General features: G+C 35.8%; 1 protein-coding gene across 2 annotated transcripts in view; it reads right to left on the reverse strand.

Annotated features, from left to right (window-relative positions):
- CLTC (clathrin heavy chain) overlaps positions 1-25,727 on the reverse strand; it is a 64,636-nt gene that overhangs the window by 16,589 nt on the left and 22,320 nt on the right. For both annotated transcript variants that reach the window (XM_019736322.3, XM_019736320.3), the window contains exons 3-17: positions 24,069-24,337; positions 23,440-23,601; positions 20,524-20,637; positions 19,933-20,106; positions 15,850-16,047; positions 13,843-14,043; positions 11,587-11,739; positions 10,971-11,093; positions 10,176-10,313; positions 9,765-9,929; positions 9,437-9,617; positions 7,889-8,052; positions 3,396-3,521; positions 2,616-2,758; positions 732-966 (exon numbers count right to left, since the gene is read on the reverse strand). In XM_019736322.3, coding sequence (XP_019591881.1) covers positions 732-966; positions 2,616-2,758; positions 3,396-3,521; positions 7,889-8,052; positions 9,437-9,617; positions 9,765-9,929; positions 10,176-10,313; positions 10,971-11,093; positions 11,587-11,739; positions 13,843-14,043; positions 15,850-16,047; positions 19,933-20,106; positions 20,524-20,637; positions 23,440-23,601; positions 24,069-24,337 — 2,546 coding nt within the window. The remainder of the gene's footprint in view (positions 1-731; positions 967-2,615; positions 2,759-3,395; positions 3,522-7,888; positions 8,053-9,436; positions 9,618-9,764; positions 9,930-10,175; positions 10,314-10,970; positions 11,094-11,586; positions 11,740-13,842; positions 14,044-15,849; positions 16,048-19,932; positions 20,107-20,523; positions 20,638-23,439; positions 23,602-24,068; positions 24,338-25,727) is intronic.

Here is a 25,727-nt window from a genome sequence, read left to right on the forward strand (position 1 = left end):
ACCCAAAACACTACTTCAGCGGGACGTGTGTATCCATATGTTCACTGCAGCATTGTTTACAATGGTCAAGATGTGGAGGCAGCCTGGGTGTATATTGATGGATAAATGGATAAAGAGTAGGTGGTACATATAAACAGTGGAATATTGCTCAACCATTGAAGGAAATGGGTTCTTGCCATCTGTGGCAGCATGGATGAACCTGGAGGGTATTGTGCTGAGTGGAGTGTCAAGCAGAGAAAGACAGATGCAATGTGATTTCGCTTATATGTGGAATCTAAAGAACAAAATAAAAAAACAAAACAGAAACAAACTCATACCTAGGTACAGAGAACATTTTGATGGTTGCCATATGTGAGAAGGGTTAGGAAGTCGGTGAAAAAGGGGAAGGGATTAAGTACAAATCGATTGTTAAAAGTAGTCATGGGGATGTAGGGTATAGCATAGGAATATAGTCAATAATATTGTAATAACTATGTAGAGTGCCAGATGGGTACTGGATTTATTGGGGTGATCACTTCGTAAGTTATATAAATGTCTAATCACCGTGTTGTACACCTGAAACTAATATAGCATTGTATGTCAACTCTAATTGAAAAATGAAAAAAAGCACGTGTCTTCCAAAAGCTCTTTATATTAACTAAAATCACTCTCAAAATTCACTAATCTAACATTATCTAACAAATTTTTTAAAATGTAGCCTTCTCTCTATACACTCAGCTAGCAGTACTCACATTAATAAGTTCCTGATCACACTGGCCACGTTCATAAGCAACACAGGCCAGATGTGGATCTCTCTTCTCACAATACTTTCCAACAACACGACTGTCATAATAAGGATTTTCACGAAGAAATCTCTCTGGGTTGTTGTTACTGTCTATGTAGATTTTGGCTAACGCATTGTGAGTAGCAGGCTCTTCACAGCCCTCATGAATTCTGGCCTCTAGCCAAGGCAGAAGCAGTTTCAATCTAGTAAGAAAAAACAAAACAAACAAAAAAACCCAAGCACACATATACTGTATTATATAAATAACACATTCTTGACATGTTAACTATGTAAGTACTTTATGATCTATAATGTGCGTTCCATACATTATTTTGAATTCTTAACAATCCTACTACAAATTGAGAAATTAAGGCTCAGAGATGGTTAAATGATTTGCCTAAGATTACACAGAAGGTACATAAGACTATACTCTCCCAGACTTATCTGCTACATATCTAGATAAGACATTGAAAGAAGAGATTATAGATTCATAGACTGTTCTTTTTTCACAGTAGACTATCTAGACTTCAGATAAATTTTGTTTAGGGGTAGGCTGGGGATGTGCTATGAGAAAATAGGCCACATTATCTGAGGTTCCTTTCAAATTTAACAGTTAATATGCAATACCTACAGCCAAAGGAGGCAGTACTCTAAACGCACACTGGGAACAAAATCTGGTAGATTTAGAAGTTCTGGGTTTAATAATTCTAGTATTCCATTAAATATCAAAATCACCCAGAAAAAGAGCAGTAGGCCATTATTTTGGCTATCAAATTAATGTAGTTATTATGAACACACTCCCATTATGGTAAAGACACTTAACTCTTCCATTAATAAAAGCAAAAAATCAAGGTCCTATAAATATGTGCAAGCCAAGCAGATGTTCCATGTTAACTGAAACAAGAAAGATTAACTAAGGCACATCTATACTAACGACTAAGATGTGAATTTAATTTATCACAATATAATTTGTCACTTAAAGACCAAATTGTCTAACTGTAACTATCTGGCTCTTTCCTTGGAATACACAACAAAGAAGATTGTTTTCAGGTATTAGACATAAGACTCAACTGAAATCTCTTTACATGTTAAATTGTTATTATCAATCACTTCAAACTAGGCTCAAACTTTTAAAATCAGTATTATATTCTATATCTCCATTGACCTTACATGCAGAATTTTTCCACGTTTGAAACATTCAAATACAAATTTTATTACCAACTCAGGTTAAAATCATACCCACAGGCTTTCTTGATATCTTTTTCCTAACTAGAGTAACTTCCCACTGTTGTATCAATCCACAAACCTTGTTTACTACAACACGTTCTAAACACTAGAGTTCATCAAAATGTCCCAGCAAAAACAAGACTTCATTGTATAAATAGTAGAAGCACTTATATTATTAATTCATAATTCACATTACCATACGAAGGTCCAAATAAAAAACCAATTTAACCCAGAATTACACAGGGAACTCTTTTTGTTATTACACTTGAGAACAATTTATCAGAGAGAATTAGTTATTAAATATAAGGGTATCATACCTAACTAAAAGGAGGCTTTTTTCATAGTTTACATTAGAAACATACACAAGGTCAACCCATTTAGGTATAATTACAAATATGCAAACAAGTGATCAACCAGGTTAACAGATTTTCTATTTGACAGATGTAATGTTCTAGAAAACACATTTTTTTCAGCGCTACAGCTAGCTTATCTCTTCTAAATTAGGTGTTTCCAGGGAATTATGGACAATGTATTTCTGAGTAGCTTTTAGACAACAAGTAATTTTTATCCATTACCATGCTGAGACTAATTTCTCCCACTTAGGAAGGTTAAAACGGTACTACACCTGTTTCTTTTTTCAACCTCAGCAACAAGCTCATCAGTAGAGAATTGACCTCTTACAACAAGAATCAAGTTTTTAATGACATCTTCAGAGCAATCAACATCAAGTAATCCTCCAATAACTACAGGAAGTCGACTTGGATTCACCTAAGGTTAAAAAATAGAAGAATGCCATTATTTTATTAATAAGCAAAGTAAAAAGGAGTTTTAGAAAATAAAACATTTCCCTCTTTTAAGCTCAGTTTTAAAATTCAGTAATAAACTGAGAGTCTAAATTTGCAATTAGACCGAGGAATTTAGCAGGAAGTCTGACTTGGTTAATTAATTACCTCGGCATTGCTCCAAAGGATAAATAAGTTCAAAGAAGCTAAAGTCACAGAATGATTATGGAAGACTGTCCAATAAAAAGTCCTCCATTATAGCAAAACTACCTTTTTATTTCTGGAGTTAGATGGTACAGTTTCTAATATCTATATCTAAGATGATTTTAGAACTGTGCTTTGGAGTCTATGATCTCTACACGGACCCTTCAGGGACTATCAAGTAAGTAGGGTGTAAGCCACCCAACTTTTTCAATTATAGTAGTTTTGTTTCATTTTACATACTTGGCATGCATGTAAAGTTTTTAATCAAAGAAAGGATTCTGGTGGGAAAAAAATGTTGAAAGCCACTGTAGCAGACCACTGTATTGGGCACCTAGTTTCAAACGGATGATGATTTCCAAAGTGTGAGAAGTAACATCTACAATAAGATTTAATTTTTAAGTTACATCAATATTACTTACCTTCTGTACATATATCTCTATATACTTTTGAAGATTATTTCTGTATAAGTAGAGCACCAAATCATGGACAAAGTCGAATCGATCACACACAATGATGAGTGGTAACTGATCTGTTAGCTTCGCTTCCTAAAAAAAAGAACAAAAAGAAACCTTAATTTTCTCCTCTGTGAGGTATCAAATCTACGTAAAATATGAGAATCTGTTTTATACTGGTAGGAGACGCTCACATAACCTCAGCTCTTCTCTTAAAAAAAGAAATGTCCTAATTGTTGGAGAGTGCCCGTCCCAGTTTTGGTAAACTTTTACTAATCAACACTTAGATTCACAGCAAAATACCAGGTCCTTCCCACACATTCTCTTTACCAAAAAAATAAAATAAAATAAATAACAAATTAAGATTTGTGAGCCACCAGTGGCATTTAGGATATAAAATCATCACAATGGGACTTTCATTAATAGCAGTACTTCAAGTGAATTGAGTTAAGACCAATATACTGTCAAAATGATATAAACGGCTCACATTTGTTTCAAACCAACGACTTACTTTTTTTTACCCCTCCCCAATTCCAATCTATATGGCTAGCCTCTAACATTCTATTATAATGTCATCTACAAGGAGCAGCATGATGGTGATGCCCATGAATTAAATACACCACATGTTGCTATAATAAGAAAAAGGTTAAGAAAAAGAAAGCACTTTAAAAAAAGACAACTTTAAATTGCCAATTGCTTTTACCACTACAAATGTCAAGCTACAATCCTACTTTATGGATTGACACAAATATTATAGACAGGCGGTAAGACCTGTACTAGGCATTTACCTGATACATGTCCTGTTACATTCCACAGACATAAGGTACAGCACAAAAAACAACAGTTTCCATCAGGAATTCATTTACACACAGTGAAACATTCCTCAATAAACGATTCCTCTATGATAGTCTAGTAAGGAAGTAGAACTAAGCAGGATAGGACTTTCCCCAATGACAGCCACTAAGAACATTATTTGCAAGATTAGAATGAGTCTAGCGCCTGTCAGCCACCCAATTATAAATAATTCGAAGATTAGTCTATGAAGTGGTAAGAGAAAACCAGACTAAATCTGAGAGTCATGAAAAATCCTGAATAAAAAATCAAAATGGCTATAAATCTGAAGTGGAAGTCCAGCTGCAGATTTTTCACATTAAGGAAAGTCTAAAGCAAGTATTACTTAGCAGCATGAAGACTCTATACTAAACAGCTGCTACAATCATTTCTAGAAAGAACATTTGATCTACCTACACAATGATTTCAGTAAGCTAAGTTTTTCCTGCTAAATAAACATCAAAAAGTTAATGGATCAACACTAATCTTTATCCTATTTAATATACACATAAAATATGCATACTTTATTTTACCATTTAGGGAGAAAATACACTTGGAAGTAATCTAAGATTACATGGGTAATCTACTCTTATGCACGGGTGCTTAAGATTTCTGCTGGCAAAGGCAACTATACTGTATTCCCAAAGAAAACATAAGATTGAAAAAGTAGGAAAAACTAGGATACTTTCTGGATTGCCTAAATTTGCACAACTTCATATGTGTAAATAATGCTATTAATATTTTAAATTATTTTCTTATTAAATTATTTACTTATTAAAAGTTTACCCTCTAGCTATTACGGGAAAAGATTTTAAAATCAAAATTGAAATTATATAAACAGTCAGAGGTTTTCATAAACATGAAGTTATTCATTGAAGTAATATTTACTGAGTGCCTATGTACCAGACACTGTTCTTATGCACTGGAGATATACCAGGGAACAAAGCAAGCATTCCCTCAAGGGACTTACACTGTAGTGGGAAGAGACAATGTCTCATAGTGTTAAGTGTTATTTTAAAGAAAAAAAAATAAAGCATAATATGAGGGAAGTAAGGATTGAAGAAGGATAGGTTTTATTTAGATAGAGTAATCTGAGACATCCTTTCTCATAACATTTGGTCAGAAATCCGAAAGGTAAGGATGCATGTCATGAAGGTCTGAGAAGAAAATGGAAAAGGGAACAAGCAAAGGCAATGGGGCAGGAAACGAATAGCAAGCAGGTCAGTGTAATTGAAGTAAAACCAGGAAAGGATAAATGATAGAAAATAAGATCAAAGGTAGCCAGAAGCAGATCATGAGTCTGAAGAACAGTCCCATGCTTCCTACAAGAGCTACAGTTCTACAAGGTTAGGGCATGAGCCAAATGATGCTAATGATACCATATAAACCTACTCACAAGTTACTTTAAAGGAGAGGTGATAGTCTACCAATCTCTGTATTCCGGGTGGCTAGCATATAATTGACACTTGAATGTTCAAGATCAGATGCAGCAAAGTATTTTTCTTATCACAGAGTTTACATTCAACACCAGTCAATTATCACTGTACCTCCAAAATGAACTTTAATAATAGTAATGATGAGATGTAGCATTGCAGCTACCACACTACAGGTCAATAAGGAAAGTGAGCAAATGGTCTAGTATGTTCATTCTCACTACTGGGGTGAAAGGCTGGATACAATAGTAACATCTCAGTATTGAGCTCCCATCTCAGATTATCTAAAGACGGGACACCAGGTTTACCTCTAACTCAGACTGGAATTAAAATTCCTTCAAAGAGGCAAGAGTAACTTAAAATCAAAAAGAAACAAAACTTGCCTGATAGAAAGAATTAGCATGCAGGCTGACCCTACCTTATTTCAAAGGCCCACCAACACAGCTTATTAACAACGGTTATCACTTGAACACCTATGGCATACAAGGTACTTGATAAACACAGTGTGTGGTTGTAGAAACGGGGGCTGAGGCACATTAGTTACTTTGCTTGAGGTAACAGGTAGAGGTAGAACAAACAATAGCTAGTAAGTCCACAATCCATATCCACTCCCCTGCTTTAAGTTTGTACCCAATTCACAAGTGTGGAGGGAGAATCCTCACCCAATTAGATCTTAAGCGCTATGCAACCTAAGGCTGCACCATCGTAGTATCCAGAGGATGTTTTTTGAAGCTCAAGATCATAATAAAGTGAAAAAAGTTCATTTAGTCCTGTTTTAAATATACATCATGACTGAAAAATTAAAACCCAATGCTAAAGAAATTACAACTGAAGCATAAGAGCTAAGAGCTTAATAAAAACAAAAAGAAATCAGTTTAAGAAACTGGTAGTATTTTTAAAAAAAGGAAACAGTACTGATACTCAAAGGAGGAACTGAACTGGTGTTAGGGGTACACTAGTCAAGCATAAAGCATCAATCTTTCTCAGTTTTTTGACACCAGTAAGTCTTGGGTTCAAAGTCTTGGGTTCTAGCCAAGCCACTCAGAATATTCATAATGGCCAAGAGATTATAAAGCTCTACTTTTGGGGAAAGTTTATTTTTCTAAAATATAGGGTAACTTCAGCCCTTTGACCATCTCATAACACTGAAACCAAGGGTTTAGCTATTTAATCTAGAGCTCCGGCAGTAAAGTTCTTCAAAAGAATAATCAGCTAATCATACAACTATAGATTATCTAAAAATGATGACAGTGTAGGCATAGGAAAAGCCTATTTTTCTACTGAATTATACAATAAACATTTTGGTTTTAGTTTCAATCTAAAATTCTTCTAGAAGACAAAAAACTGCTTAAGAACTTTACATTCAGTCTCTGGAATCATTTTATATATATAACATAAATGTAAAATGTATTAATATATATTTCAGGGGTAAACAGAATGTTCTATTGTTTTCCTGATTTTTATAGACAATTGCCAATTGTAAAGTTTTCTTTTCCTCACAAAGTAACTAGTAGGTATGAGAATAAAGCTAAAGTTAAGTTAAACATTAACATTAAACAAAATTAACTGCCCTGAGGCATGTTTTAAAGAGCTAAGAATCTTTAAACCATTAACCTTTATTCCAACACAGGCAATTCTTACTTCTCTATAACTAAATTCATGTGTCAAAAAGCTGAGGGTTTGTTTGTTTGTTTGACCTTACCTTCAATTTATGAATTACACATGATTAATATTTAATTTCTAAAGTCAGGCTAATTTGATGAGAAGGATAAACCTATGTTCTTTAGATCACAGAACCCTTTGCATATAATAGAGACTCCTAAAAATGACACTGAGGGCAAGTTGATCTTAAGACTTAAAAGGAGCCTAAATGATATTCTAAAATGACATTGAGTCAAAAACCACTTTCAAAATTTTCTTCCAAATTTAAAGCCAAAGAAAGAAAATTCCTTTGAGACAGTGCTTTTTTTCTTCTTTTAAACAGATGGCCATTCTTAAGTATTACTTACCAATTTCCTTCCCTATTTCAAAGGAAACCACAGAGTATTAAATTTGGAAAAAATAATTCAGCACGCAATTTGTGAATGCTAAGAATTTCACATTTAGGGGAAAATTTTTTTTTTTAAAACTAACCAAACCCTTGTAGAACTGCTGATCTTCAACCCAACAAGAAATGCATTACTCAAAACCACTTACCTTGAGAAAATTCTTGACTCGCTCAGGATCATAGCAGTTGCTTTCTCTGCAGATTCTTTCTACTTCTTTGATCTGCCCAGTCTTACAAGCTGCCTGAATATATTTAAAGTGCACATCTGGGTCCTGACTAAAGTTAACAATGGATCCCAGAAAATAAAAGAGACCTTAAAAAAACAAATATTTGAAATTAAGAATAGGTGCACTTTTGAGAATGACAGAACTGAAAAATATTTAAGCAATTAAAAAACACCGTTGTCAATTATGCCTCAAATTTAAAAAAAAAATTTAAAAAATTGTTATACTGAATACTCCCAAATCAAAAACTAGTTACTCAAAAAGCTTGATAAAAATACTAATTTGTCCAGTAATCAGTTAAATAAATGGATTTGCAGTTTAACCCCTACAGAACAGAAAATTCAATCCAATGTTTCTTTAGTGGTTGAAAAATAGTTAGGAAGTAGCTACTTAATATCAAAGCTAATTATCACACCATACTCCATATGAGAAATTTTAAATCAAGTCCCTTATAGCCTGGTGTTTTTCCATATGCAGCGCAAAGTAGTTTGAAAAGAACTTAATGCAGTGCTGTCCAACAGAACTTTCTGGAATGATGAAAATGTTCTATATTTGTGCTGTCCAATACAGTAGCCACTAACCACATGTACTTATCAAGCACTCGAAATGTGGCTAGTGTGACTGAAGAACTAAATGTGTAATTGTATTCAATTTTAATTAAATTTATATAGCTACATGTGGCTAGTGCACTGAATGAATAGTATAAATTTAGTGCATAGTTAATATACAGAAACTGAGAAAATTAAGAAAACTGGTAGAAATCTTATTCCTTCTGTTGAGAGCAATATTACAAAAAGGGAAAAAAAGGTAACTGAGGACCAGAAGTTTAGCTAATGAACCTAAGAGCTACCCAGCAATGATTATATTAGTACTCAGTACAGCAGTGGTTCTCAACTGGGGGCGATTTTCTTCCCAAGAGATATTTGGCAATGTCTAGAGACATTTTTTGTGGTCACAACTAGTGGTGCTCACACCACTGGCATCTAGTGGGTAGAAGCAAGGGATGCTGCTAAATACCCTGCATGTACACCCCCATCCCCCAAAAAAATATTCACCCCAAAATGTCTAGTGCTAAGGTTGGGAAAACCTGCTAAATAGTAACAAGTCATAAAATGTCCTTAGTTAGAAACATTTGCCATCATTAACAGTAGGACTATCAACATAAGCATGAAATTTTATATCTGATCACTAGTATTTTCTCATCTTACACAATTATGACAAAGATACTACATATATTTGTATCTTAAAATTCTGCCTTTGTTTCGCCTATAAAATATGCAAGCAGTCTTGTTCAGAGCACATCCCTAGAACCTGATGCAAAAGATGCATGACAACATTTATTGCATAATAAAACTTACACTGTTCCATAAAATTAAGCTTGTAGGAAGACAGAATTTCCAATAACCTGTAATCATAACAATACTGCCACTCTTGGCTATCTTAATTAAAAACAACTCACAAACTCCTAATTACCTTCAAAACTTTTGAAAGATTCAAAAAGTTCAATCAGAGACTGAGTTGACAGTTGTTCGTGATACTTAGAAGCTACTTGAACACAGATCTGCAGATTCTGACGAATATTGGCAGACAGCATGGCCCGGAGGCATTCTAGGGAGTCTTCTACTGATAAGGATCCAAAGTAATTCACTAACCACTAGAAGGCAAAATAAATAAATAAGCAAATAAATAAATGAAATAACATTGAACAGAGGTATGAAACGACTATCATTCAGTACCACACATTTTCAGTCTACCAATTAATCATGACTAACACCATCTGTTAGGTAAGAAACTGAAATACCTCGGGGTTAAGAAGATGGGTGTGAACAACAGCACGTTTTATATCATATAAATCAGTGAAGTGTTCTAATGCGCGCTGCAGGAGGCCAGCCTTTTCACACAGCTGAGCAATATGAGCCCGGTCATAATGCGTGAACATCTGGTTCCCTAGAATAGCATCCGCAACCTATAAAACCACAAACAGGATGAGTTTATTTGACCAGCCCATTTATATCAGTAATTCTATATCCAGATTAAATGTTAAGACTCAACAGTGAATTGATACAGGTGAGAAAGTACAAAGGAATGTTACTAAATTTTCTTAAGTGAAGAAGAATAAGCATATCAGCAGCTCCAAATAACTTAACCTAGGAAGCCCTGAGTAACTACTAAAACAGTGTAGGAAATGCCCCAAAAGCATGGCAACGCATACCTGAGGCGCATGCATCAAGTTCATCTCAAGCAGCCGAGTCTGTAAAGGACCTTCAGATGGGCGGTTATTCTTCAGGGCATCAAGCAAAAAGGCAGTACACTGCTGAATTAGATTATACTCCATAAAGACATCCACAATCTGCAAAAGAAGATTGAGAGGATATTGTTTTAAGATGTTTAAAAATTGCTTTATGATACTGTTGTAATATGTGAACGAAAGGAAAGGAAACATGATCTCCTTTTTTACATATAAAAAACTGCCAGACCAAATCCCAGATTTAAAAAATATTATTTAGCCAACATAACTTCATAATTTAAGAATAAATTTTTGTCGTCTGGAGTTACTTTCAGTTCTGGTGAAAACAACTACAAAATATTTCAAGACACAATATAATAGAATACAATCAAATTGATGGATTTAAATTTTTGATGAACTATTTAAAATATACAAAAGCATAAATATGGAGTGATTCCCACTTCATATATGCACCTCTTCCTTCTCCCCTCACCCCGAGACAGCAATTATCCTTTGCGTTTTATTATTTACATATATATTTCTTATATTTTTAATACATATACATCTCTAAAGATGGAGTTTGTTTTGTACATTTTAAAACTGTATATAGATGGTACCTTACTGCCCATTCTTCTGCAACTTGCTTTTTGTCTATGTAGATAGATCTCTAATTTCTACAAATTGAATGGTTAACCCATTCTACTCCAAGTTGTTTAAACTCAGATCCCCCCCATTCTCTATTTAAATTGACATCTACAGAATACATTTTAACGTCCTTACCTGTGTGATATCAGCAAGAGGTTCTTCATCCTGAACTAACATCTGAGCAAACTGCTGTCCCTGATCTGGACTGATACGCATGACGTTTCTCAGCAGAAAGATCCAGTCTGGAGTATATCCAACCTAAAAATAGACAAGAATTTAAATCCTGCCTCAAAGTTTCATCTATATCATTTAAAGCTTTTTTTCTACAAGAGAATCTTACTAATATAGAACTACTGGTGAAAGTACAAATTCAGTTTTAATTTAAGATGCTCAATTTGATCATGGCTAATAATAGGCAAGTAGACAGATACCTTAAGTGATAACATATTTGAACAATTTGCCATGAACTTTTATAATTGGCTTATTCATTTTTGATGTTTCAAAAGTTTGTTCTAACAGATTAAACATGCCCTTGCCATCTTAAATTCTGATGAGCCATGTAAGAGCAACTGTCTTCATTTCTGAGTAAATATAATTCTATATGTGAGAACTAAAATAGGGTTTTTATACTTTTACAAGTAATTCAAAATGTAAGGAAATTCACTATTAAAGTCACTTAGAGTTTCCATAGGCTAATTTCTCTTTAATGCTTTAATGAATTTATGTTGAGAATTTGTTACATTGAACTCACTTTTTTAGCATATAAAACAATCTTCTGAACTTGACCTGTTTCTGCAAAGCACTGAATGACTTTATTTGGGACATTAGCCCTTAGGTACACACTAAGTGCCAATGTAGGGTCCACAGATTTCACAAGGTCACCCAGTTCTTCAGAACATTCCAGCTGTATAAAGGAAAAAGAGACTGTTTAGTAATCCATGAGTTGTTTTACAAATGAGCGGTTGATACTATTTCCACTATAAATAATATGATAAGCACTTAGTTACTCAATTGTCCTAGAATGTATTTTAAATATTCAGGGGTTGTGGTTAGTAAAGGCTCTTGATCATGTATTGACAGCAATGTCTCAGTAGAATTCTCAACGCATCCTACTTAAGGATAAAAAGCCCACCAAGATGTCACACTTATAGATATTACCACATACCTTGTTAGGAACGTAAGTACTTAAAAAGCAGAATCTTGTACTTCTAACTATTAAGAATATTCAGATATCAGACCCACATTGCCCCAATTTTTTCAAAATAATGCAACTTTAAATATAATGTTATCATATGAAAATTTGATATTAAGGAACCAGATGAAGCTTACCATAAGGACCATTATTAAAATTAGGGTATAATCTGTATGTCTGAAGGATCTAAGCTCCATTAACTTCTTGACTTTTGAATTCAAGGTTGTAAAGCAGGACACTCTAATTTCACAAGGTCAAACAAATAAAAATTTTAGAATTTTTAGGTGGTATACAAGTAGATTCCCTCCTCTGTACTATTCAACCTGCCTTAGTAAACTGCCCAATCTGGAAAGCAGCTTCCCTACAAGAGTTGTTCATACATACTGCAGTTTTCTACTTTTAATGGTTATGTCAGAGAATAGCCTTTATCTTTTATATTCAGCACTGAGAAGTAAGAAGTTCTACTGGAGTATGTATCTCTTAACTGAACATGCTAACTAATGAAGCATTGACCAGTATCCCCCTTTTACTACAAGTGGATTCCATACGACCATTCACACAAAAACAGTAATGATATCCGAAAAGTTTTTATACTGTTATATAGGTCAACTCAGTTACCTTGGCTGTCCCATCCTCCCTTACCTTAGCAAACAGGACTGATCTCAAATACTCACTAGTGTGGCTAGTAACTATTCCTCAGCAAAGACCCCTACCTAAGCATCCCAACTCTGAAGTACTATTCTCCAGTATCCTAGAAGATTGCCAGAAGCTGGGTCAAGAAACAAGGACTTAGAATTGGTAATGTAAAAAATAATACCAATCCCACTAAAGCTGAAAGGTGTAATAACATTAAAAGTTATCACTACTCAAAGTACGTTATACAGTACCACCTCATTCTTGACAATGGCATAAAACATGGCAATTCAATACTGCCACTTTATGAAGAAAGGTTTTTTACAGTGATATGAAAGGAATAATAACACTAATGGATTGTTCACACTTGTTAGTTGCCTTACAAATAAGCAATGTTTTCCATAAAGTGCTCTAAAAAAACATAGTACTATTAGATGCTCTATGTAAAAAGAAATTAGGTAAGTACTGACTGAATATAAAAGGCATAGAGAAATTCTACAGTAAAGAAAGCTGGTTAACAAGTTTTTCAAGGTTCATACTCAAATAAATTTCAAGAAACTGAGTTAAATATTTTCCCATGTAATGCCAATTAACAGTGAAATCACTCTCGAAATCTGTCACTAATTAGACAACCCTGCTATCTTGTTAACATATCTATGATCCTACATTTTAAGTAACATGTTTCCCTTGCACACCCAAACATGGTGACTAGCAGCAAATACCACAATGTTGATGATACTTGGTTCTGAAAGAAAAGATGTATTTGTATGGTTGAAACTACAGTGCATGTCAAGTGTGGGATGTGGGAGACAGGAATATATTTTGTCCAAATGAGTGTTATGTATGTTGACAAACATGAACACATAGGGAAGTAAGCGTATCACACTAAGTTTTTCCTTAAAGCAAAAGGACAGCAATTTGCTTCCAGATTAGTAGTTTTAACCACCAAGAAAGAATCCTGGATTCCACTTCAAAAACTAAACAATGATATCCTTCCTCAATATGCCATAAAAATACACTTTAAAAAGAAGTAAGTTTATGCATCTCATGCAATGTCTGCTCTTATTCTAGTCCTATAAGAAGTAAATAATGGATAGAGATGTTTTGGTGCAGCTGTTTTTAACTTGCAACATGGTGTTTAATGCAACCAAAGCAAGAGTACATTAAGAGAAGTTAACCTACCTTATCTTCTTTTAACCATTTCTCCAAAAGCTGTTTCCGCCCTTGCTGAAGTACAGGCCTACACAGTTCTAAGGATTCATATTTGTTTAGTTGGCCTTGGTCCAAAAGGATTCCAAAATATTGAAGTAGAGGAGAAGTTTGACCTGGCTGGGCTGGGACACTCTGGAACCGACGGATGGTGTCTGGGGTACGAAGGATTCCCTTTAAGAAAGAGAAACGGGGATCAAATATATGGTGATGGAAGGAGAACTGACTCTGGGTGGTGAACACACAATGGCATTTATAGATGATGTAATACAGAATCGTACACCTGAAATCTATGTAATTTTACAAACAATTGTCACCCCAATAAATTTTTTTTTTTTAATTTTTCAAAAAAAAGAGAAACGATAAAGACTCCTTTTAAAGGTGATCTCCAACATTACACTAATAACTCCCTGGGTCTCTTAGGTCAATCTTAAAAGCATGATTCCATTTAATAACACCAAATTTCAAATTTTCAATTCATTGAATAGTAAAGATTCAGTCAACATTCATCACAACTCTGGTTCAATGTGATGTGATTATTCAGAATCAGAAATATACCAACTTAATTACAATGTCAATGGGTAAGAGAATAAGTATAAAGTTGTTAGAGCTAGCTGTTATTCCAGGTTCACATTAAGTACAAATTTTGTAATAGTGGTCAGGGTGTAAGTGCTAATTCAGTCCAACATAATACAAAGGTGATGAGAATAAACAGCTTAATTTCAGACAACTCTTCCTACCATAAGTTGAACGTGATCTGCTTAATTTCAAAGTTTGCAAATAAAATCAGTACAATCAGGCACTGGCCCTGCAGTACCATGGGTCTGTCATCTGCTTCAATAGTGCCTGGACAGAACAGACCCATGTGTACTCCCCTTCCAGCCTCCTATCACCCTCCAAACTCTTCCAGTTGCAAGCTTTGGAACCACATTCTGTCATCCTCTGCCTCCAGGACCAGCCAACACTTTTTGAGCTTAGCTCCTCTTATTGCTGATCAACCATGAGCTCCAAGATTTGTCAAGAGTTGTTCCACAAAGGTGCAAGTGGCTAACCTGCATCTGCGAGCCTCCTACACCTACCTCTCTTCTGGGCTTCTATTTTGCAAAGATGTGGCTCTGGAGTGCACGGGCCACTTTTTCCACAAATTGGCTTAGGAGAAGAAGAGTGCACCAAGAATCTCTTGACTGTAAAGCCAGCACAGTGGCCATGCCCTCTTCCAGGACACGCAAAAGCCGTCCCAGGACGAGTGGGGTAAAACCACGGACACCACGGAAGCTGCCATGGTCCTAAAGAAGAACCTGAACCAGGCTCTATTGGATCTGCATGCCCTGGATTCTGCCCAAATAGACCCCTATTTCTGTGACTTCCTGGAGAGTCACAAACTAGATGAGATGAAACTCAATAAGATGGGTGACCATCTAACTAACCTCCGCAGGCTGACGGGCCGCCCGGCTGGGCTGAGTATCCCCTATGAAAGGTTCACCGTTAAGCACAATTAGGAGCCTCTGGAGCCCAGTGGCCTTTGAGGGGCCCACTGACATCCTTCTGTTGTCAGGGCTTCTGCCTGAGCCTCTCCTTACAGCTACTAGGCAGCTTTTTAACCACCCTGGAGCCCTCTTCCAAGCTCTGAACCAAATGGTAACAAAGCTTTTTGCATTAAAAAAATAGTTACCTTTGGTAGCTATTATTGATGAGGTCAACAGTATAACTAAGTAACTATACGTTTTTACATCTATGTAAATCATAGCTTGTTAGATCTACATATCCTTCTAACATTCTGAGTTTTAAAAAGCTAACCAAATCTAGAGCACAGAAAACTAAGCAAATCTAGAGGTACTGACAACTCATATTCTGCTACAGGAAAATGTACCCAAAAGAAGATTAGTTTCTCTCTAGAGAGTTGGTCCCACTTCTAAGTCTTAGAAATACAGCATATTAACATTAATCTAATCACAGCAACTTCTTTTCATACACGTTTACCTTTGGTGCATTAGCAGCCACCTTTGCTGCTTCTGAGTAATTTCCCTGGGCAAAGAGAGCATTAAATTTCCGGGCAAAGAGTTCTTCAGCACCAGCTAAGTTGTTACGTACAGCCATTCTCAGAGCCAAATCAGGATTTTGTAAGACATTGGTGATGTACGGAATAATGTTTTCTTCTTCCACACATACTGACAGAACCTGAAGTGTAAAGATTAATGAATAGTTAGTTGCAACATGATCATTTAGAGATCACTGATACAAAATCTGTTTAGAGTTAATTACTACTAAATCACAAAGGTATTAAAATTGTGATGGCTTTCTTGTTGCCATAAAAAAAAGTTAAATAAAAAGACAAGAAAGAAGCCAGAAGAGAGAAAACTAAGGGTGCTAAGCCAGTGGGGGTTCCTAAAATATGGGCATTCTGTAATATAAATAACTCCCTGCTTCATACTGTCCAAACTCTAATTGCTTTGCTACCATCCATTCATTCTTAATGTGGTTAATATCAAAGATTAAGGCTCCCATTTAACTATGCTCTGAAAGATAATTCTATATGGTTTATAGATTCCTGGGGAACACAATCTTGACAACCTACAGAAAATGACTCTGAATGACTCTGAAGAAGCTACGAAACCTAGTACTCACCTGTTTCGTAGACGTATAAGGTATAGTCCTTAAAAGGAAGTTTAAAGTACATTTCTTTTAACTCTAGGATTTTTTAACAAGGATTTTTCAGTAATTTTCTTTAACTACATTTACATTCCTATCGGCCAGATTATATACTCACTGAGGGGAAGGAACCACCAAATCCTCATGTACCTAATATAATGCAAGGTATACAGTAGGTGCTAAATAAATTGGCATCGGTAAGAAGCAATTTCTAATTGCTTGTATTTGGAGTACAGTTACCCACCCTCAGTCCTCCTAAAAAGTCACTGCCACAGAATGCTGCCCCACTTGCTGAAAAGCTGCACTACTGTCAATTGCCATAGAGAAAGGGAACCCACCCTTCACTACATATTCATTCCTCTTTCCAACACCAGGGCTGGTTATACACCCCAGCTTTAATGAAAATGAGAAATTTCTGTCTCAAACAAAAGGAATTGAATACAATTTGAAAACTCAATAACCAAAGGTAGATAAAAGTCTATCCTGTATCCTTTTGAGAAAAATGAAGATATTTTCACCTCCAAACTCCTTTCATTGCTACAGGTCAGAGCCCTATCCGCAAAGCTTACTTAGACCATCCTGTATCTGCAATGTGTCATTTTACTCCATATTAAGACATGTTTTCTTAAGACATGCAGTCATTTGCATTCCTGACCTCCACCTTTAATTAATGGTGACCTCCTAGGAAAAATAAGAAAAATGATCAAATCCAGTTCCAACTATACTTTCTGAAGCTTCCTACTGATCACTACCTTAGTCTTCCCCAAACACCAAATCCGCGTTTCATCTTTATCCTTTTAGACTCTTCTAGCCCTTGCAGGACACTTGGTCCTGTCCAAAACATCCACAGAGACATTTGGTCCATGACCAAAGGTTCTTGAAATTTGGTCCTAACAAAAATGTCCATGAGCTTAGTTGGTCCACACCAAATGGTCCCGTCAAAAACATCCATGCTCAGAAAACGTCCCTGGGTACAAACAGCACAGAGCATTTTTTTTTTAAATACTTTTAGTTTACAGGATTAATACAGAAAAGATATTACCACGTTTTAGGTCCAATAATTGTCCTGTGGCTGTATAGCCAATAATAACTCTTCTTGTCTTGGTTAGCCTATCTGGCAATGGCACATTTCAAGGACCAAATACCCAAAACCTTGCACGTAGACCAAATGTCTCAGTGGACATTTTTGGACAGGACCAAATGTCCACTAGTTATTCTAACAGATTTCTAGCAAATAGTACTTAAGATCTACGGAGGACAGAGAAGGTTCCAGTATCTTCTAAAGTACTCAGTCCTACCAAGCTAAGCTAGATATTGGCAATAATGACATCTTGATCACCTTTGATTTTTCAACTCAATAGAAACCACACACTTCAGGGCACATGTCCAGCCCTGCTCTTTTGGCTTTGATCAAAAGAGCAGAGAAAAGCCCTGAGCCTAAGGTTACTGTAAACACCCAACCTCCTGACTCAAAGCAGCTGGCACAGAAAATTGTAGGGGAAGTTAAGGAAAACAGTAAGTTCCCAGAATCAGTTATGAATATCAAATATATTGATGAAATTAGTCAAGAAATTTTAGTTGAAGCATTATTTAAAAACATCAGCAACGCAGTCGAAAAAGGTCTCTGGCTTATCAACTTCATGATTATTAAATTATTACTAACCTACTTCACCAAAAGTGAACTTGATTTTTCCGAGAGACATGTGCAACTGAATAAATGAAAGCTACTGAATTTTTAAAGTTGCTTTTGTGCCAGATATCGACTGGTGTAGTACTACACTTGAACCAAAAAAAGCCCCTTTCTTATTGAAGAACAGTGACTGAAGCAGTTCAGCAAGCAACTGTAATTCATTGTGATATGTGCTACGAGGAGGGTTACCTAAGTCTTAAGGGCATAAAGGAGAAGCACCTAACCAGGTGTGGAGTTGAGGTAGGGGGTGGACAGGAAGGGAAAGACTCCCTTTCTCTAGGGTATTTGCCTTTTCATACTCCTATATACCCCATTTCCTGGAAATTAACAGAACAAAGGAAAAAATACCTCCTATTTCCTTTGCTTACTAACCTATTTCCCCGAAAATAAGACATAGCCAGACCATCAACTCTAATGTGTCTTTTGGAGCAAAAATTAACGTAAGACCCAGTATGATATTGTATTATATTATATTATATTATATTATATTATATTATATTATATTATATATTATACTGGGTCTTATAGTAAAATAAGATTGTGTCTTACATCAGTTTTTGCTCCAAAAGACTCATTAGAGCTGATGGTCCGGTTAGGTTTTATTTTCGGGGAAACACAGTATCTAGGAAAAATACAAATTTGGAGGAAACTAGTAAAAGGCAAGACTAGTAACAGTATTGTTTTTGAAGTTTTAACAATTTTTTAGAAAATGGGATACCTCCAGTTATAATGTTTTTAATTACATTAAAATACTAAGAAAACACAGAAAAAGGATTATTTATTAATGATGTGAAGAGGTTTGTCAATCATGACAAATTCAGAACAGCTAATATTTTCCCTATCTATCTAGATAACTTGCCAGGTACTCCACAATAGCTACTGTAACACATCACCTTCCAACATTAAATATTTAGTAATAAAGAATTAGGAAGAGATGTAGGAAAAATTCTTTCCCTTGTAGTTGATAATCTGTCTTAGAGGTCGTAGGAAGAATACCCCTACAAAAAGTCTGTCAAGGGCCAGCCCAGTGGCTCGGGCAGTTGGAGCTCCATGCTCCTAACTCCGAGGGCTGCAGGTTCAATTCCCACATGGGCCACTGGGCTCTCAACCACAAGGTTGCTAGTTTGATTCCTTGACTCCTGCAAGGGATGGTGGGCTCTGCCCCCTACAACTAAGATTGAACACGGCACCTTGAGCTGAGCTGCCACTGAGCTCCCGGATGGCTCAGTTGATTGGAGCGCGTCTTCTCTACCACACGGTTGCTAGTTCGACTCCCGCAAGGGATGGTGGGCTGCGCCCCCTGCAACTAACGACAACTGGACCTGGAGCTGAGCTGCTCCCTCCACAACTAAGATTGAGAGGACAACAACTTGACTTGGAAAAAGTCCTGGAAGTACACACTGTTCCCCAATAAAGTCCTGTTCTCCTTCCCCAATAAAACCTAAAACAAACAAACAAAAAGTCTGTCAAATGTGACCCTATTAGTTTTTGCATAAAGTCATTTCTTTCGACAATAAAGACACATAAACACAACCCTGTGTGGCAATAGGCTAGTTTCTCTCTCTGAGACAGGATTAAAGAGAGACTTTGTATCATATGTGTCTGTAGTTTTAGGAATATGTTATTTTCTGACATCCAAAGTAACCATTGACTTAAAAAAAAAAAAAAGCTAATGGTAATAAGTGTTATTTTATTGCTTAATCTAAGTTTCAATATTTCCTTACTTGTCCTTTTCTATTTACTCCAATTATTCCAGCTGTGGCTTCATGAGGTGCAGTGACAAAGATAGTTTCTCCACTGATTCTATTCATGTAGATGCAGGTACCGGTCTCAAGGTCATAGAGGTGGATATAACCATACTTAGTAATCAGGAACACTACATCATGCTTCTCACTGATCTGTATAAAGAAAATCAACACTTCAGTAAAATACTCAATCTACAAACAGAAATTTTAGTCCAATCCCATTTTAGAGATGGTAAAATTCTAGAACTTTCACAAGAGGCCCATATGAAAAATTAAAAGCTAATATTAATGGTTTCCTCATTTTTATAGCACATTTAAATATCCCAAGCTCTTACATAAAACACAAGAACATGAATAAAATGTATAAAAAAGAAAACATAATTTTGAACAATTCAGGATAACCCAGTTTATATTAGAGTATTACTTTATAAAGTATCACTAAAAAACTTTATTTTCAAATAAAAGGTATTCTTTTAAGCACCGATTAAATTATACTGAATATAAGTATACCAGTTTTTGGATTAATTTTGTTAAGAGATTTCAAAAGTCCCTTTATTTTGCTTAAAATACCTGCATTGCAACAGGAAAGTCATTTTGTGCTTCTGGAGGAAAGAAAACATCCACTGCCTTCTTTGGAAAGGGCTGGTTCCCTGTAGGAGGTGTGCCAACTTCAATGATATGTAACTGTTCAAAAAAAAAGAAAGAAAACATATATACACCTGGGTCTTCTAGCAGTTGATCACAGCAGCTTTGTCTGTAGACCCAAATTGGAAACAACCAAAATCTCCTACAATAGGTGAATATTATATACTATGGTACAACCATACTATGGAATACTCCTCAGTAATAAAAAGAGCTCTAATGGACATTATGCTGAGGGGTAAAAAAAAAGTTCATCTCAAAATGTCACATACTACAGGATTCTATTTACATAGCATTCTTGAAATGACAAAATTATAGAAATAGTAACTTAGTGGTTGTCAGGGTTTAGAAATGGTATGGGAGTGTCACTATAAAGGAGTAGCATGAGGGAAACCTCGTGATGATGGAATAGTATCTTGAATGAACTCGTGATAAAGTGAGAGAATTACACAATTGTACCAATGTTAATTTATGGGTGTTTTTTTTTATACTATACTACTGTGTGTGTGTGTGTGTGTGTGTGTGTGTGTGTGTGTCTAAGATGTAACCATTGAAGGTAAGATGTAACCATTGAGGTAAAGAACACAGGGGATCTCTCTGTACTATTTCTGCAGCTTCCTATGCATGTGTATTATTTCAAGATAAAAACTTTAAAGTCAGTTGAATACCACTACTTTAATTAAGGGCATAGAATGGTAATACATAACCCTCAAAGGTGTTTTTTCTCGTGGTTTTCAAATATAATTTAGCATTTCCAAATAGAAATCTAACTTAAGTTATTATTTTCTGCCTGTACCTCTACTCTAATACAAATGGAAAATATGCACCTAAGCTCTAATCACATGGACCTCATAAACTGGATGAGAACATTTTGGTTTCAAATGTCTGATGCTGCACATCAGCCAGGCAAGAGAAAGCACACAATGTCAATGAAAGAGTAGTATACATTTTACTTAGTCACGCCAAGAATGGCCTCAGACAACAAATAATTCAGTTCCCAAGATATATATCATATGAAAGTTATAGGCTGTCATCCTTAATTAATTAGAATGACTAGCCATATAGAAAAAAATTATGTCTTCTTTTAAAAACCATAGCATACTACAAAAGCTATAGCTAAATGAATCAAATAGGCTCAAGAACCTATAAACACATTTTCAGATACTATAAAAATGATATTGGAAAAAAGGAAAAAAAAATGATACTGAAGTTGTTATTTTTCCAGGAGTTTTCAAAAAAGGTCTCAGCCTTATTCTTAAGGATAGTATCTCATTTCTAAAACCTATAATGTGTTTTTTTGTTTATATCACACCAATTCAGATCTAAATATCAGTGTTTTCTATCCTTGTCATATTAAGAGGTTGGTAGGATCCTTCTTTGGTTCAGGGATTCCTACTCTGAAATTTTAGCCAGAATTCTAACTGCGCATACTGTCTCTCCCTCCTGAGAGGGTATAGATGATCATGTTTTCAGCAATTGCTGTGTTACTATTTTTAAATAGTTCCCATGGAAAAATATGAAGACGTTAAGATTCTACTCTGGCAGTGAGAACAGCAATCAAACTGAGTTTCCAGAGGTCACAGTGCTGTGTCATCCAGCACTGCAGTCACGGGAGCGGCGGAGTCCTCAGGGTTCTGCGGCAGGACTTTTGGCTGGGCCCTGGCTACTGCCCATTCTCACTTATTCCCCCTCACCTTCCAAGTTTGGTTCTAAACATTCCTAGCTATTGTGAACTATGCATTATCCTTTCAGTATATTTTCTATGCTGTAATCAACCAGACCTTGCTTCTGCTGTCTGCAACTAAGAACCCTAACATACAAAGTACTTCAATTTGTACAGGTGATTCCATGGGAGAGCCAAAGTTGAGAAGCTCTGACTTAAGGTAATGTTACTCAAATTGCAGGCTACACTCTATCTAGTCATGTAGGGTATTTAAAGCACAGATTACAAGCTCCACTTACTGAAACAGACTCCCTAGATGTAAAGTATAAAAAAAGTACAGTTCTACAACTCTAATGATTCTTATACACGGTGAAGTTGAAAAACACAGAATTAAGGCCTTAGGTAAAGGCAATCAAAATAAAGTCTTACTATAAACAACTGATACAAAAAAGTTGTTAAAGAATACTATTCATGGGGTGGTCGGGTGGCACAGTTGGTTAGAGCGGGAGCTCTGAACAACAGGGTTGCCGGTTTGATTCCCACATGGGCCAGTGAGCTGTAGCCTCCTCAACTAAACTGAAGACAACGAGCTGTCACTGAGCTGCTGGAGGGGCGGCCGGATGGCTCAGTTGGTTAGAGCACGAGCTCTCAACAGCAAGGTTGCTGGTTCAATTCCCACATGGGACGGTGGGCTGCGCCCCCTGCAACTGAAGATTAAAAAATGGCAACTGGACTTGGGGCTGAGCTGCACCCTCCACAATTAGATTGAAGGACAACGACTTGGAGCTGATGGGCCCTGGAGAAACACACTGTTCCCCAATATTCCCCCCCAAAAAAATTAAAAAAATAAAAGAAAACTATTCATGGGGTGGCCGGTTAGTTCAGTTGGTTAGAGTGTGGTGCTAATAACATCAAGGTTGCTGGTTCTATTCCCCACATGGGCCACTGTGAGCTGAGCTGCACCCTCCTTAAAAATAAATAAATAAATAAAAAAGAAAAAAATAAAAATTTTTAAAAATAGAAAGAATACTATTCATCTTAGATAAGTCTTTAAACAAAGTCACCACAAATCTGAATGTTAAAAACATATTAACAAGGAAGGAAAACACTATTTTGAAATTAGATGACTAGTTAAAGACAAATAAATTCTCACTAAAATAATTTCCAAAGCCAAACCTTACCTTCCCTCCAGCTTGACCTCGTACTGCAAAACAAAATAATGTTGATTCTTCTGCATTTCCTTCCATCTTAAACTGTGCGAAGCTAGCGGCATGTCCTTCAATGGGCTGAGACACTTTCCTATCTACAGAATATAACTGCATAGCTCCCACCACACGATTTTGCTACAAAAGATCAAAAAGAATAATTTGGGGACCTAATAAGCCAATAACTCCCAGATTCAACTAGTGAAATAATTAGCATTGCTTTATCATCTTTAGCAGGATTTATAATTCTTTGTTATTTAGTCTCTTAATGTAGATTTGATACCTCTTAATTTAAAGTTTAGCTCCAAACATCATCTTATTCAGCAGTAATAAATTCCAAATCATATATGAACTCAATACCCACTCAATCTGCAAGTAAGACTTAAAAAAACACTTGGTAAGACTACATAATCTGAAAGTATATGTCAGAATAAAGGCATTAAGCCAGCAACCTTTATTTCTTAAAAAAGGAAAAAAGTCTTCCAAAATAAGTCAGATTCAATATTGACTGACTGAGCACAGAAGATCTAATTTAAAAATAAACTGCATTCTGGGCGTATTAATTTTCTAGAACTTTTCTTTATTTACAACTAGAAAAATGTTACCTGTGCAGATATGCCAGTGAGCAGTAACCACTTTTGCTTTGCATCTGTGCGGTAATTGATAATCTGGCAACCTGCAAGGCTAGAATGGCGATCAAACATTTTCACTGGCTGAGACTCTCCTTCCATACTCCAATGGTAAACTGCATTATCCGTAACAAGAGCAACAGTATTCAAAGAGATCCATTTCCAGAAGGTGACATCATCAGTCATGGTATGGGCCTTCATTTTACTCTTCATTTCAATGTTAAATATCTGAAGAGTTTTCCCAGCTAAAGACAAAAATTAAGAATTATGATAAGAAAGCAAAGTTCAGGATCAATTAATATCTAGCTAGACTAGCTCTGTAACAAGATCTATAACTTCCAAACAAAATGATTCTATCATGAGACTACTCAATTACCAACTACAGAAGTCAAACTGATAGAGCAGCAACCACTGAAAAGATAGCGGAGACTAAGCAAACAATCAACATCTACATCTGAAGCAAAAACTGTATTACCTCTAACAGACATTTTAAACAGAGAGCATAAAATTCTAGTTTCTAAATCCCAACTAAAAGTGAATCTGAAGAACAGCTTGCTTAACAATGATGGAAAACAAGGCTGTAATCTTCGTATTTATACTTAAGCATGTTTATGCATTAACGAAATTGTAGGTACACAAAACAAAGCAAATCTGATACAAACACGTGGGGAAAATGTCCCTTTTTAAAAGGCAGTCATCCCCCATCCAACGAAATCTTGTGGAAATGAATTTTGGAAGAGGATCCACTTCAACTCTGCCTTGTACCACCAGCACATAAGAGAAGTGCATGCTACATTTAATTGGTTTAAGATACAAAGGGAAAGGTAGAAGTACTGGAGGAAAGGAGAGGGAGACAGAGGACAGTTTCAGATGCTGTTAATACACTGCAGATAGGAACAAAGTTCAAGCTTCATCCAATGAAGACAGCAAGTATTTAGTAAAAGAAGGATGAAATTTGCCTTGAGTGTAGAGTTCACTGAATCAGATGCAAAGGCTTGTACTTGTAATTTGAAAGCCATCATAGTCAGAAAAGTGATTTGGTTTATATTTATAGAGGTTATAGCCCACAGCTATCAATAGGCTATCTAATCCAGATTAGTCAATAGAAACAAAGGAAAACTCCATTCCTGAGCCACAGAGAATCTGGCTCCTGAATAACAAAAATTTTAAGATAGTATGGGGGCGGGGATGGGATGGGACACAAAACATACAGCTCTGCACCATGAGCCTTCTTACCACATGTGTAAGAACTTCCTCCATAAAACAAAGAATGTTATTTCCATCCCACACAATATGTAAACCACAACCAGACTTGAACAATTGTGAGAGTTACAGTCCTGTTTATAAAAAGAAGCCAAGGCATTTAAAACTGGCTTCATCGGGAAGCAGTAGTTAAGTCCTCGATAGGATCTCTGACTTTAAATGACAAAACAGAATAACAAAACCAACTTTACCATAGGCTAATTGATATAAACAAGTTAAATTTCTATGGCATCTCAACAATCTTGTAACAAAACGCTATTCCAGGACCTGCTGTTTCTGAAAATTACTTACTTTCCTTTGCTGCCTTCCCAACCCCGAGTCAGACTTTTATTCTTTTTTACATGAAAGAGGTTGGCGTATATGTATGAAAGG

The sequence above is a fragment of the Rhinolophus sinicus genome, chromosome 12, assembly GCF_057876585.1.
Source record: "Rhinolophus sinicus isolate RSI-liver-muscle chromosome 12, RSI-T2T, whole genome shotgun sequence".
NCBI lineage: Eukaryota > Metazoa > Chordata > Mammalia > Chiroptera > Rhinolophidae > Rhinolophus > Rhinolophus sinicus.